At 37.0% G+C, this 16,802-nt stretch overlaps 1 protein-coding gene and 1 non-coding gene across 2 annotated transcripts; one reads left to right on the top strand and one right to left on the bottom strand.

Moving 5' to 3' along the window:
• Positions 1-13,377: 13,377 nt before the first annotated feature.
• Positions 13,378-13,594, bottom strand: LOC143584703 (small nucleolar RNA U3). The gene has a single exon (XR_013144402.1). It is a non-coding gene; the product is annotated as a small nucleolar RNA U3 (small nucleolar RNA).
• Positions 13,595-14,068: 474 nt separating this feature from the next.
• Positions 14,069-15,884, top strand: LOC143584699 (DNA-directed RNA polymerases II and V subunit 8A-like). The gene is made up of 5 exons (XM_077066694.1): positions 14,069-14,173; positions 15,006-15,083; positions 15,163-15,317; positions 15,446-15,543; positions 15,629-15,884. The coding sequence occupies exons 2-5, from the start codon at positions 15,011-15,013 to the stop codon at positions 15,738-15,740; spliced, it is 438 nt and encodes a 145-aa protein (XP_076922809.1). The 5' UTR covers positions 14,069-14,173; positions 15,006-15,010; the 3' UTR covers positions 15,741-15,884.
• The last annotated feature ends 918 nt before the right edge of the window (positions 15,885-16,802 follow it).

The following is a 16,802-nucleotide window of genomic DNA, read 5'->3' as shown; positions in this document are numbered from 1 at the left end:
ATTTTTTGCAACAATTATTTTTTTTAAAGATCTTCAAGACAACCTTTCTAAATACAAGACTTTCTTTTATTTAGGCTGCATACGTTAAACTCGTCGTTCCGGTAAATCTCCAAATAATCAATCTTTCAAGTTTATTACTTGAACGTGAGTAACTTCATACCCCGTTTTCTATCTTTTATTTTGGGGGTGACATTTCAACTTATCTAAACTAAATGTTTTATACTTGTGTCTTAAACCACAAACGTTGTTGTATACCTTACTTGAATAATTGCTCGATTTGGTGTTTTATGCTTATTTGACTATGTGTTTATCGCTTTTGGATGGTGGAACTATAAATCCTAGACCATTTGGCAACCCCTCATGGCAAGGTGTCGTTAATGTAATGCAATTAACGATAACTATAAAATCCTAAACTATTTGGCAACCCCTTATAGTTGGGTGTCGCTAACTTGTTAGCGATAACTATTTATCCAAGTTTATAGCTATTATTTATGGTTTTGTATACTAGTTTTGTGGTTTTTCATACTATATATCTATTGTTCAAACTTATGAATTGCTCACCAACCTTTGTGTTGATAAACTTTATTTTATGAAATGTTACAGGCTTGCATCTAGGTTGATTATGGAGTTCGGTGAAGAAAATATCACAAATACCGTTAGGATATTAGCAAAAATGAACAATATTTGATTTGCTATATTTTGTTACATTTTGTTGTATTTGAGTTATGAATATTTGGTTATGTGACATTTTCGATGTTGTGAAATGAAATGAGTTTGTTAAATATTGTCGCTTTAAATAGTGTCATGCGCTTATGAGCAATCGTTGCACCCCGGCATGTTCCGCCGCCTTTGGTCGGGGTGTGACAGATTGGTATCAGAGCCATGACAATTAAGATAGGTGGTTAGACGTAATGACCTAGAATTGTTATGCTTAGGGTCCTATACGTGTGTTCATGCGTGTTTACTCTATCTAATTGTTCATATCGCATGTTTATTTATTAACTTGTTTAAAATTCACCAATATCCTAAATGATCACATACACACACTTTCATAGTATTTCCAAGGTATCCTTACCTTAAAACGCAAAAAGTAGATTTTCATTGTGTTTTATGGATTACAAGATTAACTTGGATCCCGTTGTTTCAAATCCCTTAAAGGTTGCATTTATTTCGGGTTTGTAGCCATCATAGGAAACGAGAAATTATAAAATGACCATTTGACAAAAAGATTCCAAGAATCGAAGGTGATTTACTTACCTGGGATGGTTGAGTTATAATGCTCGTTTTCTAGGCCATAAATCGTGTTATAAATGTCAATACTTTAAGTAGTCGAATGCGAGCGTTCCGGTCGCCATCCTAATTTTTGGTGTTAAAACAATAGAACTACGGTGATTTCGTGGACTAGTGTTTTGACATGACGTTGTATCTCGATTTATTGTGTTATATCGTTATTTGAGTAGAAAACATGAAAAAGTTTCGGTGGTTCGTACACATGTTTAGATTCCAATATGTTGTTTTATAAAACTTTTTAGTGTTGGAATATCAAGTCATGGCGGTTCATGCACGATTCTTCCAACTCTATAAATCTCAAAATCTCAAATTTTTAAGCTTTAAATTCTCAAAAAAAAAAAAACCATTTACTATTGTTTTCGGTTTTGTTATTTATAAACAAAGTTTTATATTTTATCTAACACTAACATCTTCTCCATACTAACTCTAGGATTTACAAATCAAAAATCGAAATCTTATTTTATTTTATACACCTTTATATTCATTTCCTTTTTACCAAAAACTTATCCCATTTTCTTTATAATTTTTTAGCATGCCTCCGCTAAGACGCAAACCGCGCAAGAACTCCACTCGACGTATGGCCGCCATCATCGCCAAGAAAATGGCTGCTGTGATTCCCGAACTAATAACCCAAATACAAGCAAACCAACCCGCACCCGTTGTTGCACCTATTGAGCCCAAACCCGCATCCTACCTACTTAAACAATTTACTAGTGCCAACCCGTCCGAATTCTATGGAACCAACTGTGCGACTACGTTGTTGCAGTGGTTCGAATCTGTGGAGAATGTGTTTTTACACAGCGAATGCCCCGAAGCGAAAAAGACAAACTTCGCTTCAAGCATGTTTAAGGGAACTGCCCTAACTTGGTGGGGTAGTGTCATGCACCTCCAAGGTACGGATATGTCCATGGCTCTTCCATGGGCCGAGCTCAAGGCGCTGATGAAGAAGAAATTCTGTCCTAAACACGAGCTCCAAAAGCTTGAGGTAGAATTTTGGGACCTAAAACAAGAAGGTGGTGATAACGCCGCTTACTCGCTCCATTTCCACGAGCTAAGCGTTCTTGTACCTCACTTGGTCACCCCAACCGAACGTGAAATTGACAAATATATTGGGGGTTTACCGATGAAAATCCGGGACTCAGTCATGAGTAGCAAACCCGCAAACCTTGAGGAAGCCATCACGTTAGCCGGTTGGCTATAGGAAAATCACGTGAAGGAGGGTACCCTAACCCTCAAGAAAACAATCGAGAAAGCCAAAACCAAGCCCGCTCCCCAAGCCAAGATTGAACCCGCACCACAAGCTATAAACTACTCCAACTCCTCCCGACACAACAACAACAACAAGAAGAAACCCAAGACTAATTACCGAAACTTTTCCGTCACCCAACCTCAACCACCACAACAAGCCCAAACTTTTCCCCAAAACCGAAAATCTTATATTGGTAACTCCCCACTATGTAACACTTGCCAACTTCACCACCCAACGAACACGCCGTGTCGCCATTGTACAATTTGTAATCGATTTGGTCACTTCCCTAACACATGCCGATCCACCCAACGAAACCAACCCAACCAACCTAACCCACCAACCCAACCGAGAAACTTTCCCCAAAATGCCCAAAACCGCTATGCACCATACCCATCAAACCAACCCCAACAACCCCGAGCTTGCTTTAATTGTGGTGATCCCAACCATTTCCGCCAAAATTGCCCACGGTTAGCTTCTGCTAACCAAGCTCAAACCGTAACCATACCATACTACCAAACACAAGCTTACCAAGTTCAAACTTAGCAACCCCAAATTCCCCAACTCAATGCACCACTCATCCAACCCATCCAAACAGTCCAAGCACCACCTCCACCTCCACAACAAGCACATCAAGTCAACCATGGTAATCAAGGGCGGGCGTTTATGATGAATGCAAATCAAGCTCAAGTGTCAAACGATGTTGTGAACGGTATGTTTTTGGTGAACTATCATTTGGCTTCTATTTTATTTGATACCGGTGCCGATAGAAGTTTTATTTCTTTGAAATTTGAGTCGAAACTTGCGATGCCTCGAACTAAGCTTTCCCTACCGTTCTCTGTTGAAGTCGCCAATGGCAATTCTATTACCATCAATTCCGTCGTCCGCAATTGCTCTCTTATTCTTTCTAAGCATAAATTCTCCATCGATCTCATCCCGATGCAAATGGGTAGCTTCGATGTCATAGTAGGCATGGATTGGTTGTCTTTGCACCGTGCCGAAGTCGTTTGTTTTGATAAATTCATTCGCATTCCGCTTGTCAACGGCAAGGTTCTTAAGGTCTTTGGAAACACAACGTCTCGAAGGCTAAATCTCATGTCGTGTGCTCAATCGCAAAAGTACTTACGCCAAAAGTACGTTCCGTTTTTAGCTCTCTCGGTGACAAAAGACAAAAAGGAAAGGAAGATCCAAGATATTCCTATTGTTCGTGATTTCCTTGATGTCTTTCCCGATGATGTTACCGGTATTCCTCCCGTTCATCCGATTGAATTCCAAATCGATCTTGTGCCCGACGCGATGCCCGTGGCCACGGCTCCTTATCGTCTAGCCCCGTCGGAAATGCAAGAACTATCAAACCAACTCGAAGAACTTTCCGATAAAGGCTTCATTCGTCCAAGCTCTTCTCCTTGGGGTGCTCCTGTTCTCTTCGTGAAAAAGAAGGATGGTTCGTTTCGTATGTGCATCGATTATCAAGAACTCAACAAACTTACTGTTAAAAATCGTTATCCATTGCCACGTATTGACGACTTATTCGACCAACTTCAAGGCGCAACTTGTTTCTCCAAAATTGATCTTCGATCGGGTTATCATCAATTGCGTGTTCGCGAAGAAGACATTCCAAAACCACTTTCCGTACTCGATATGGACATTTCGAATTTTTGGTTATGCCCTTCGGGTTAACAAATGCACCCGCGGTGTTTATGGACCTCATGAACCGCGTTTGTAAACCATTCCTTGATAAATTCGTTATTGTCTTTATTGATGACATCCTTATCTTCTCTAAATCCAAAGTCGAACATGAACATCATTTGCGTTCCATTCTCGAGCTCCTTAGAAACGAACAACTCTATGCCAAATTCTCCAAATGTGAATTTTGGCTCGAGGAAGTTCAATTTTTGGGACATATCGTAAACGACAAAGGTATTCATGTTGATCCCGCTAAAATTGAGGCTGTTAAGGATTGGAAAACTCCAACGACTCCCACAGAAATTTGATCCTTCCTCGGTTTGGCCGGATATTATCGGCGTTTCATTCGGAATTTTTCCAATATCTCTTTGCCTCTTACATCTCTCACCCATAAGGGACAACCCTTCGATTGGGGTTCGAAGCAAGAGGAAGCCTTTTGTACTCTCAAGGACATGCTTTTCAATGCTCCTATTCTAACTCTTCCCGATGGAAACGACGATTTTGTTGTATTTTGTGATGCATCCCATCAAGGACTTGGTTGTGTTCTCATGCAACGAGGTCAAGTCATCGCATACGCATCAAGGCAACTTAAGGTCAACGAGAAGAACTATACGACTCACGATATCGAACTTGGTGCCGTCGTTTTCGCTCTCAAAATATGGAGACATTACCTTTATGGAACAAAATGTGTGGTTTTTACCGATCATAAAAGCCTTCAACACATTTTTGACCAAAAAGATCTCAACATGAGACAACGACGATGGCCCGAATTACTTAGTGATTACGACTGCGAGATTCGCTACCACCCCGGTAAAGCGAATGTTGACGCCGACGCCCTAAGTCGAAAGGTTAATGTTAAATCCGTTCTGCTTCTAAGCGTCATTGTTCAAACCGATCTTCAAATCCGTATCTTTCAAGCTCAACGCACCTCCGTTGAAGAAGGTAACATGTATGACGAAATGTCATGTGGAGCCGAACTTCAACTCGAAACCAAACCCGATGGTATTTTGTATTTTCTCAATCGTTTGTGGGTTCCCGATCGCGATGACCTTCGTACTTGTATTCTCGACTAAGCTCATAATTCGCACTATTCTGTTCATCTCGGTGCGGATAAGATGTACTTCGATCTTCGTGCTACCTTTTGGTGGCCGGGTATGAAAAAGGACGTAGCGTTGTTTGTATCTAAATGTCTTACTTGCTCGAAAGTCAAAGCCGAACATCAAAGACCTTTTGGTATACTCGAGCAACCACCGATTCCCATTTGGAAATGGGAAGACATTGCTATGGACTTTATCACCAAATTACCCAAAACCCAAAAAGGCAACGATAGCATTTGGGTGATCATCGATCGATTAACCAAATCTGCTCATTTCATTTCGATCCGCGAGAAGTATTCTGTCGAGCAGCTTGCTCAAATATATGTTCGGGAAATCGTGTGCCGACACGGTTTGCCATTGTCTATCATCTCCGACCGCGATGCCCGTTTTACCTCTCATTTTTGGCGTTCACTTCAAGAAGCTTTGGGAACACGTCTCGATCTTAGCACCGCTTATCATCCTCAAACGGACGGTCAATCCGAACGTACAATCCAAACACTCGAGGATATGCTACGAGCATGTGTTCTTGATTTCGGTGGGAATTGGGATTCTCATCTTCCGTTCATCGAGTTCTCCTACAACAATAGCTACCACTCTAGCATTGATGTGGCTCATTTTCAAGCTCTTTACGGTCGTAAATGTCGTTCCCCGATTTGTTGGAACGAAATCGGTGAAGCTCAAATCACGGGACCCGAAATGGTCCAAGAAGCCACCGACGTCATTGATCAAATCCGTAAAAATCTCCTAACCGCTAGAAATCGTCAAAAGAGTTACGCCGACAAACGGCGAAAACCGATCGAATTTAATGTTGACGATCTTGTCCTTCTAAAAGTATCTCCTTGGAAGGGGGTAGTCCGTTTTGGAAAGAAGGGTAAACTAGCTCCTCGTTTCGTTGGTCCGTTTAAAATTCTTGAGCGTGTTGGGAAAGTAGCGTATCGACTTGAACTACCGCAAGAACTTGCCGGTGTTCATCCGACATTTCATGTTTCGAATCTCAAAAAGTGCCTAGCCGAGGGTAATCTTCATATACCCCTCGATGAAGTTCATGTTGATGAGTCTATGATTATGGTTGAACGACCCGTTGAGATTATGGTTCGCAACGAGAAGAAAACCAAGCATAGTCGTATTCGGTTAGTAAAAGTTCGTTGGGAATCATGGCGTGGCGCGGAGTTTACTTGGGAGCGAGAAGACGCAATGAAAGAGAAGTATCCACATTTGTTTGCATCGTCGTCTTCATCTTAATTTCGGGTCGAAATTTCCAAAAGTAGGGAATACTGTGACATTCGTCAATTTCGGGTCACTTTTGTTATGTAAACCCGACCCGTTTGTAACCCGAACATTTCAAATATATAAAATATTGGATCTTGTTATTTAAAATATATAAAATATATAAAATATTGTTTTTTTATATTATGCATTGTTTGACCATTTAAACATACCCATTTTTTATACAAACCATAAAAGAATCTTTATACCCAACCCTTCACTCCTTCCCTATATATACACACCCATCTTTTTCATTTTACTCTTGCTACATCTCCAAAAACTCTCTCAAACTCCATAGTTTCAAGGTTGTTATTTCTTATGTATTCTTGAAGTTTTGACTTCTCAAGTCAAACTAACTATAGCCTTTCATTCTAACTTGTTCATCTAACATTACTAACTCTTGAATATGGTGGTACAACATATATATAATACACACCCCTTGTTTTCTTTATTTATTACTTCACCGACTTTGGTTGGTTAAGTTTCGAATGTCATAAGGCAAGACTTTATGGAGGACTTCGTGTTCTTGATATATATTTACACACACATAACTTATTATACATATCACTTATGACTAACTTCTAACCCTTTAGTTTGTTCATCTTATTTACAAGTTCCATGGTGTGGGTTTGTATAAGACTAACCTCGGTTTAACCGAAACTAGTCCAAACCGGAAACCGAACTTTTGTTTACTAGTTTTGTTAAAATAGTTGTTTAAACATGTTTATTGCTAGATTTGAGTTTCAAAAATCATTTTTACAAGTTCTTTGATATTAAGCATATGGAATCCATCTATGAACTCGTTGGGAGATGGAAACCGAACTAAACCGAAACTTTTGCTTAAAAGACTTGTAGTTAACTTTTTTTTGTTGTAAAATTTAAGTTTTCTTCATTTATAAACCAATATACAGGTTCTATGATATTTGGGCATGTAGAAACCATCTATGAACTATTTGTGAGATGGAGACCGAACTATACCGACTTTTACTCGCTTAAGACACACAAGTGTGTTTTTAGTTATCAAGACTTGTATATTTCTTTAAAATAATAGTTTACAAACTGATTTTAATTATTTTCTTAAGTACTTGAATAGTTGGATCCAACTTGATCTCATAACATAGTTTGGACCGACAAAACCGAACACTCGCTTAACGTGCGTTGTTAGTTCTAAACAATAGATCTACGTACTTGGTTAAGTGTTAGTATGTTTTAATGAGTTATCTCATAACAATTAATATTTTGGAAAGTTGACTTTGGGTTCGACCATTTGTCAAGACCCGAACCGACAACCCGAACACTCATTAAAAACCCGTTTTAGTATCTTTAGCCTAATGGAACTTGCATTTTAGCATTTTCCCCACCTTATTACTTAATATTGGTTAAGTAAATATTAAGGTTAGATACTTTAACCCGGTTTTGAGCAAACTTACATTTTTTAAAAGGGTTATTATTATAAATTCTTAAATAGTTACATTTTAAACCTTGAACTTTAATTGATTAGTTTTTGCAATAATTATTTTATTTAAAGATCTTCAAGACAACCTTTCTAAATCCAAGACTTTCATTTATTTAGGCTTCATACGTTAAACTCGTCGTTCCGGCAAATCTCCAAATAATCAATCTTTCAAGTTTATTACTTGAACGTGAGTAACTTCATACCCCGTTTTCTATCTTTTATTTTGGGGGTGACATTTCATCTTATCTAAACTAAATGTTTTATACTTGGGTCTTAAACCACAAACGTTGTTGTATACCTTACTTGAATAATTGCTCGATTTGGTGTTCTATGCTTATTTGACTATGTGTTTATCGCTTTTGGATGGTGGAACTATAAATCCTAGACCATTTGGCAACCCCTCATGGCAAGGTGTCGTTAACGTAATGTAATTAACGATAACTATAAAATCCTAAACTATTTGGCAACCCCTTATAGTTGGGTGTCGCTAACTTGTTAGCGATAACTATTTATCCAAGTTTATAGCTATTATTTATGGTTTTGTATACTAGTTTTGTGGCTTTTCATACTATATATCTATTGTTCAAACTTATGAATTGCTCACCAACCTTTGTGTTGATAAACTTTATTTTATGAAATGTTACAGGTTTGCATCTAGATTGATTATGGAGTTCGGTGAAGAAAACATCACAAATACCGTTAGGATATTAGCAAAAATGAACAATATTTGATTTGCTATATTTTGTTACATTTTGTTGTATTTGAGTTATGAATATTTGGTTATGTGACATTTTCGATGTTGTGAAATGAAAAGAGTTTGTTAAATATTGTCGTTTTAAATAGTGTCATGCGCTTATGAGCAATCGTTGCATCCCGGCATGTTCCGCCGCCTTTGGTTGGGGTGTGACAAGGGAGCAGACCCTAATAATATCTGAGATAGAGAAGAAAGGGACCATACCCTAATAATATCTGAGATAGAGAAGTAAAAAGGGACCAGACCCTAATAATATCTAAGATAGACAAGAAAGGGATCAGACCCTAATAATATCTGAGATAGACAAAGGAAAGAGGGACCAGACCCTAATCATATCTGAGATAGAAAAGGACAGTAATTTATATAGTATGAAAGTAATAAAGTACGAACGTATGTATGAACTTATGTAATGAAAGTAAATTAGCAAAGTAATCATTATGTATCTTCGGATGCATAATTGAAGGTAAGCGTATGTATTGTTATGTGTGATTAACTAGAACTCAGTCAGCATAGCTGACTTTTAGTATGCACGCAGGTGAGTAGAATGAGGCAGTTCGCTTGATGAGGACACATGGCATCGAATTGAAGACACTGGCGTCTCAAGAAAATGTTATGATGTTTTAAAGACTATGTTTTGTTTTTAAACGACTATGAATGTTTGATAAGACAAGATTTGAAAGCTGTGTAATGTTTTATGGTTGAGGTTTTATTTTCCGCTTAAAGTTTTTAACTAACTATGATATTTAGAACTGCGTTTATGAGTAAATCCAACACCAAATGTAAGGTACCGGTAACGGGGCCTTACATTCGGGCATTCATATTTTCACACCAAAATTAGCATACTACTCTCTCTTTAAACATCTCTCTACACCTCGAAGTTCGTGCCATCAATCCACCTCGAAAACCGTGTCCGATTCCTCGATTCCCGTGCCACCTCCCGATGATGTTATGCAAGAAGATGGTGTTGGAGTGACGTCCCGACAAGTTACCTCGTTAAGCGTGCCGACGTAGAAGTGTGTCTCGTTTGGTGTGTTCGAGTGAAGTGTTGAAAAGATCGAGCAGCGTCGAAGTGCTGCCCGAGTGTCTAAGGATTTTAAGCCGAGTAAAAGGTAGGCATAATGCATGACTGAAATAATAATAAAATATTATAAAGGCTTAATACCCTAAGTCGGAATTATACTCGATGCTTATAAAAAGAGAATAAATAACAAAGAAAAGAAAGAAATATAAAAGTATATATATGTGTGAGATTATATATATAATTCTTTGTTATAAATATTATTTAATTAATAATGAGTATTCTTAAGTAATAAAGAAAAGAATACGTTTCTTAAAGAAACGTAGGGTTTTTATAATAAACTAAAAGTTTATAAACATTACTTTTTAACTAAAGGTTTTAAAGTAAAAGAGTATTGAACTAAAGGTTCATCGAGATAAATAAGACTAAAGGTCTTAAGCCGGATTGTATATCCGACTAATAAAAGTTATACTCGTACTATAGGTGCGAGATAGCAAGAGAAAGACTCACGGACGGCGTTGGAAACCGATCCATATCAAAAGGTGAATACGCCCCACTTTTACAAACTTATTTTCAAACAAATAAACGTGTTATGTGTAAAACTTTACATGAGACCAAGTGTCTCTAAAAACATTATGAATAAGAGTAAAAGCGTAGCCCTCAGGCTGTAGTATACGTTTGTCTGGATCCTTACATATGTGGTTAAATGCGGTGGGCACATCGCACCACGCCTGGTCACGACCTCCATCCACGATGGGCCGAACCAAAGTATGTTCGAGTGAGAATGACTTTGTGTATATTTATGGTACCTAAGTACGTCGAAACGCTGCGGTGTTTTGCTGGGGTGATCTAGGGTAGAGACTCGAGTTTATAATGATATTGTTTTAACTTTGTTATTCCTAAGCCAAGATGGGCCGAGGCTTGCGTAACCCTCGAGGGGTAACAAAGTAAAAGAAAATATTTTAGCGTCAGCATATTCACTAGTAATCATTGCTGACGTACTTTTATAACATTTTGCAGGTAACCAAGAATAGAGCTTGAAGGACGAAGGGCTCAAGAATCCGATGGCTCGGATAATTTTGTTTAAATATTAAAATATGATGATTTTGTTAAAACAAGTAAACAAGTAAATTTATATTGAACTTTTGTTTCATCTTTTGTAATGTAAATATTTAATCTTAAATCTACATGTTTTATAAAGTCTTTCGCTTAAACCCGTAACTCTGATTTATTTATAAATGTGGTACCAACTGTTGGGTCACGCCCCTAGGCCTAAGATGGGGGGTGTGACAGAAAATCCGTCTGACCCGTGAGATTTCAAAGAAAATCCGTCCGACCCATGAGATTTCAAACCAAAACAGTCTCACCCGTAAGTTTTTGGGAAAAAAATAAATCCACGCCATTCCACCATTGATTCACCACCACCGCCACTTGCCCGAAAACGGAGAAGACGACGGAACCATTGATTCATCACCGTCGCCGCCACCGCCACTTGGCCGAAAATGGGGAAGACGAACAAACTATTGATTCACCATCTGCCACATGTCGGAAACCGGAGAAGACGACATATGCAGATATGTTGATGTTGGAAGATGACGTAGTTGATTCACCACGAAATGAAGGCTAACACGAAGGCAACGATGGTCGGATATGTAATCTTGGATGGTGAAGGCGATAGTGGCTAGAGATGGTGATGTTGGATGGTGAATACGACGGTGGCAGGAGATGGTGAATGTGACGGTGGTTGGAGATAGTGTAAATATTTCAAAGAAGATTGTGATGGCGGTGAATCAAAGAAATGAGGCGGTGGACTGGTGGTGGTGGTGGTGAATCAATGGTGGATGGAGGTGAATTCAAACCTTTTCCAAATCTCACGGGTCAGGCGGATTTTGCTTGAAATTTTACGGGTTAGATGGATTTGGCTTGAAAATCTCACGGGTCAGACGGATTTGACTTGAAATCTCACAGATTTGGCACGAACCCAAATGTCATGGCGAAGATGGATTGGCTTAAAATCTCATGGGTCAATGGATCATTATGGGAATTTCAAACTTTTTGGCGGGAATCTCTCTCCTCTCTTGGCCTAATTTGAGAATTTTCCGTTCTTTTATCCGTGCTCCTAAAATTTTGACTATTTACAATCTTATTTTTGTTGTTCAGTTCTCATTTTATTAAAATTCCTGCATGGAACCAGTGGCGGATCTACAGCTTGACTACGGGGTCGGCCGTCCCTTGTGTGAAAAAAATAATTAGTGTTATAGATACGAAAAAATCCTGACCGACCCCTTTAAATTTTTGACACCGACCCTTGTGAAATACTGATAAAACAAGATGGAAAAAAGATAGAACGAATAAGAAGAAACATTGCCGGAAAAATTCCGGCAAGTCTAGAGTTGCAGCGGCGGGTCGTAACAGTGAAGTGGATATTGTGGGGGAAGAAGTAGCATAAAATTAATATTTTATTAAGGTACTTGTCGTTATCATTTTCTAACTTATTTATTCTTTTTCAAATAATAGTACATGAAGTCATAATGATAAATGACTTCTATAAATTTGAAGTATTGTTTTTAGTTTCACTCAACTTACCGTATACCTTTCTTTATTTTTCTTTTTCCATGTTAACTATATCTTTTTACTATATTTTGTTATTTATTATTTTTTCTCTTTATTTTATATGTATAAAATACACACACATACTTAAAAGTTTAGGTGTTGCCGTTGTGTTTATATAACAAACGTATAAGTTATTCATATTCGGTGCGCTTTCGCACATCGCTTGGGGCCTTGATGTCTCTATGCGCCTCCTGATTTATATAATTTTGTTTTGTACTTAAAATTTAATTTTGTTTTATGTGACCTGTCCCGACTCGGCCCGAAGATACCGAAAAAATTTAATACTACAACGATAGATAATCGACCCTTAGAATTTCCGACCCCTGTGAAAAATTTTTCTGGATCTGCCACTGCATGGAACTACATTCCTTAATAATATTTATATACAAATACTTAAACGTTTGGTGTCACTAAGTTTGGTATTAGTTTTGGTGCAATAACTCATGTAACCGAAACCAACCGAATTCGCTTTAACTCGACGCTTGGATTTTACAACTGTTCGTGTTTTAACAACCTGTCTCGCGCAACGTTTTAAGTAAAACACTAGTTACTTTCTATTATACACTATAACCAGGGGCCATTCCATCAAAGTGAGAATATTAAGGTTGGATATATTTATAGAAGATAAATTTCCCAAAAGTAATTATGGATAATAATGGACAAAACAATTGCAACAACTCCACTTGACTGTTTACTAACATCCAATAGAAGGCTACGGCAACTAAAGAAGTACGAGCAATATAATTTAAAATTTCTAATCTAATAATAGTTGAATATTATTATTAACTATGAGAATATAAAATTGATAACTTCGAGTTTATTGAAATTTATGGAAATTTTACCTAGTACTAAAAGTCGATTTTTGATTGTCTTAAAATAAAATTTTCTTCAATATATTAGTAAGAGATAGGTGTTTAGATATTCAAAATGTAATATTATTTCTCACACTTAAATCTATTTTAACCATGAAATTGTGCTAGAAGCTCAGATCCCATCAATTAGGCCGGAAACGATCCTCTAGTGAGCCATGGCTAGACCACAAGCTATGTCAGTCACGCCTTGGTTCCATGGTCATGACTTGTCAATCAGACATGGATTTCTGTCTTCTTAGGAATCAAAAATACAGTAATACGAGCCTATAAAACCGATCATGTTCAAGTAAGGTCGTAAATACTTCAATGTATGTTGTGGTTGCTTAACCATGTCAAGAGTTACAAATAATTTATATATGTTACCGAGCCACAATTAGATAGAATGAGTTTTATGATCATTATCAAGCCTAGTGAGGCAATAAAGAGTGATAGTGGTAAGCTATAAAAATGACCTCTACGCTCTCCAATAGCCGTTTGAATCCAACCATGTAGATAGAGAAAAAACCTATTGAGGCGGCCCTTACACATATATGAAAACCGATTAGTTTCATTGTTATAATAGTGTACGTATGTGTATTGACATAACATTCACTCGAGGGTTTAAACTCTATAAATCGTAGGTATAACAGATTTATGTAAATATAAATTAATTTTTTTTTTCCTCTGACGTTTAAATTTGTATTTGTTTGTAAATTGAGCCTTTAGACAAACAACATCGATTATCATAAGAGAAGATAACGAACACAGTCCGTTTTTAAAAAACCAAAACCGCAATCAAGTTTAAACATGAGGGGTTGATTCGTTCACATGTTTTTATTTAAATGAGCTCCTCCTAATTTAGGGTTGCAGCACGCGAGTTCAAGTCATCTCAAAAGGTTTGCATCTTCAACTCTCTTTCACAAATTCTTGATTTCAATCTAATTCTGAATCGATTGTTTCTTTGTTTTCTAATTTAGGGGTTTTGTTTTGTTATTTGTTAAATTGCACGGAAACCCTTTAAATTTATCAGCAGTTTGATTCGATTTTTGCTTTATATTTGTTATTATGATTTAATTGCTTCTTTCTTTGCTGATTTAGGGTTTTAGGTTTTGCATTTTCCACTTTTTATATCTAATATGTAAACAGAGTTCGAGCTCGGTTCGTTTCGAGTGTTTCCCCTAAAGATAGAGATTGCCTCTCGTTTATTATTTATTAATTTATACACGTTTTAATTATCTTTATATATTTCGAGAAACCCGTTTGTCCAAACACAAGGCTCGAGCTTTGTTTGAGGCTTGGCTCGTTTCAGGCTCTTTTTCTAAAGTTTGAACTTGGCTCTTGTTTATTGTTTATTAATTATTAAGTTAAATTTATACACATTTTAATTACCTTGATATATTTCGAGAAAACCCTTAAACGAGCCTAAGCTTAGCTCGAGCCCGTTTGTCCAAAAGAGCTAAAACTTAAAGATACACAAGGCCTTATACTACCTTGGGTAAATCCGTAAATGTCCCGGGTAAGGGTAAGTGCGTTGTATTTTATTTTTCATATGTTTTTTTAATAATAGTTTGCCATGGCTTAGGCCATTTTATACACAAGGCTCATTAAGGCTCGAGCTCGTGCGCGATAACTAAATGAGTTTATTTAAGGCCAGGCTCGTTTCGAGCTTTTTATCTATCGCATCACGAGTGGGTTGATTAGTTTTTTTTTATTTGGGCCAAATTGCAGCAAGGATGGTGAATCCTCACTTTGATGATACCATTAAGGTTATTGGGGTAGATGCTGATGGTAAAAAGTATGACAAAGGTAAAAAAAAGTTTGATTTTTTGTTAATTATATTATTATTGTGAAAAAAAATAATAATAATGACATAAAATGCCATCAGTTTCGCGTGTTCAAGCAAAAGGGGAGGAATCTGATATGCACATTGTGCTGGATGTGAACTCACAGTTGTACCCTATGCGCGCGGGAGAGAAATATCGGATGGTTTTGTCTCAAACTTTGAACGAGGATGGATCGGCTGTTGTAGCCGGTTCGGAGGTAAGTTAATATTTACAACATGGTATTTTATTTACGGTTTTCATTTATCGGGGGGTGTTTGGTTCGTTGGAGTTCGATGATTACAGTTAGAGAATAAAGGGAATATGTGATAACACGTCTGCTTACAGGGAAGCAAGAACTCACTCGCCGATAGATTTGAGTACGTGATGCACGGGCTATTATACAAGATCTCAGACGATAAGAACCAGAGTGGCGATGTTGAAGTGTATGTATCTGTTTACTTTCATTTGCATATATGTTTATTTTCGATTTCATAATTTGTGATATAAGTAACTTTTGTGTATCTAAAGGGCTGTATACATATCTTTTGGAGGACTTCAACTGCTAATGAAGGGTGCACCCGCGAAGATGGGTAAGTTTAAGGTCGATCAAAGGTTGTTTCTTCTTCTGCTCAAGGAATAAATGTTAAAACTCGGTTAGGGTGCACTCGTGTATTGGATGGAATGTTTTATCGTGGTACTTTGAAACGGTTGGTTGTTAATTAGTTAAAACTGGTTTGGCTCTTTTGTGTCGCTTTTAAATTTGTGACGGTTGATGTTGGTAGTTATAAATTTAAAACAAAATTAGAATGGTTTCCAACCTTCGCTTTTACACTCAAATACAAATGAAATTCGTGCTCGGTATTGACGAAGGTTACCTGTTATTTAAATTTCTATTTTTGGCATGAAATAAAAAGGAGCAATCTAAACAAGACAAACATACAAAATCAAGGAACCTAAAAAATGAGGCGGGTTACACACATCATCTGCTTCACAAATAGAAGACTGGATCAAAATCTATTTATGAGATTAGCGATCATCATATATTATCATAAGCATAAACAAAAATTTACTAAATCTCAATTTCAGAAAGTGATTATCATCATGTTATTGTGTACTTGAATCGAAACTTTGTTTTGACTTTTAATAATTATTCACAGTGACGTCAACATTCTATTAACCAATTTGTACCTATGTTTAGAACCTAGTTATCTGTCATACAAAACCCAACTAGTTACCAAACAGCACAAGCTAAAAGAACAACAGAGTATGTACTTACTGCTAAAACCAAAACACCAATCACAAGCAGGAGTTGTGAGCAATCTACTGTAAATAGACAACAATATAATCAAATGAAACCAAACACAGCCACCACTTTAACAATGATACCAAAAAAATCATAAAAGTGAAAAGTTAAGAATTGTTTGAAGAAGAATGTTAGGGGGTGTTTGGGTGAGTAAAAAGTTAAGAACCGTAAATAGACAACAATATAATCAAATGAAACCAAACACAAACTACTCGTCACGACTAGACTATAATACCTATTTTGAGAATTTCTTGCAAATGACACATAAAACCTGAAAAACGTTCTCATAAACGCTTATTTTAAGAATTTTCCCTTTTGAACATAAAGAATGAAAACTACAAATGATTATATTAGTGTAACTGTCTTAAAAAAAAATAATAACACAAAAATACAAAAAAA

Source organism: Bidens hawaiensis, unplaced genomic scaffold (assembly GCF_021521415.1).
Source record: "Bidens hawaiensis isolate Kalapana, Puna unplaced genomic scaffold, B.hawaiensis_p1.1 tig00033241_1, whole genome shotgun sequence".
In the NCBI taxonomy this organism is placed as follows: domain Eukaryota; kingdom Viridiplantae; phylum Streptophyta; class Magnoliopsida; order Asterales; family Asteraceae; genus Bidens; species Bidens hawaiensis.
The sequence above is the reverse complement of the archived record's forward strand: the minus strand, read 5'-3'. Positions and strand labels throughout refer to the sequence as shown.

Excerpts from the sequence above, each read along its gene's own strand:
- LOC143584699 (XM_077066694.1), top strand. The coding sequence starts at position 15,011 with ATGGTGAATCCTCACTTTGATGATACCATTAAGGTTATTGGGGTAGAT. Across the intron at positions 15,084-15,162 it reads TGGTAAAAAGTATGACAAAG|TTTCGCGTGTTCAAGCAAAA; the intron begins GTAAAAAAAAGT and ends AAATGCCATCAG. Across the intron at positions 15,544-15,628 it reads CAGAGTGGCGATGTTGAAGT|GGCTGTATACATATCTTTTG; the intron begins GTATGTATCTGT and ends GTGTATCTAAAG.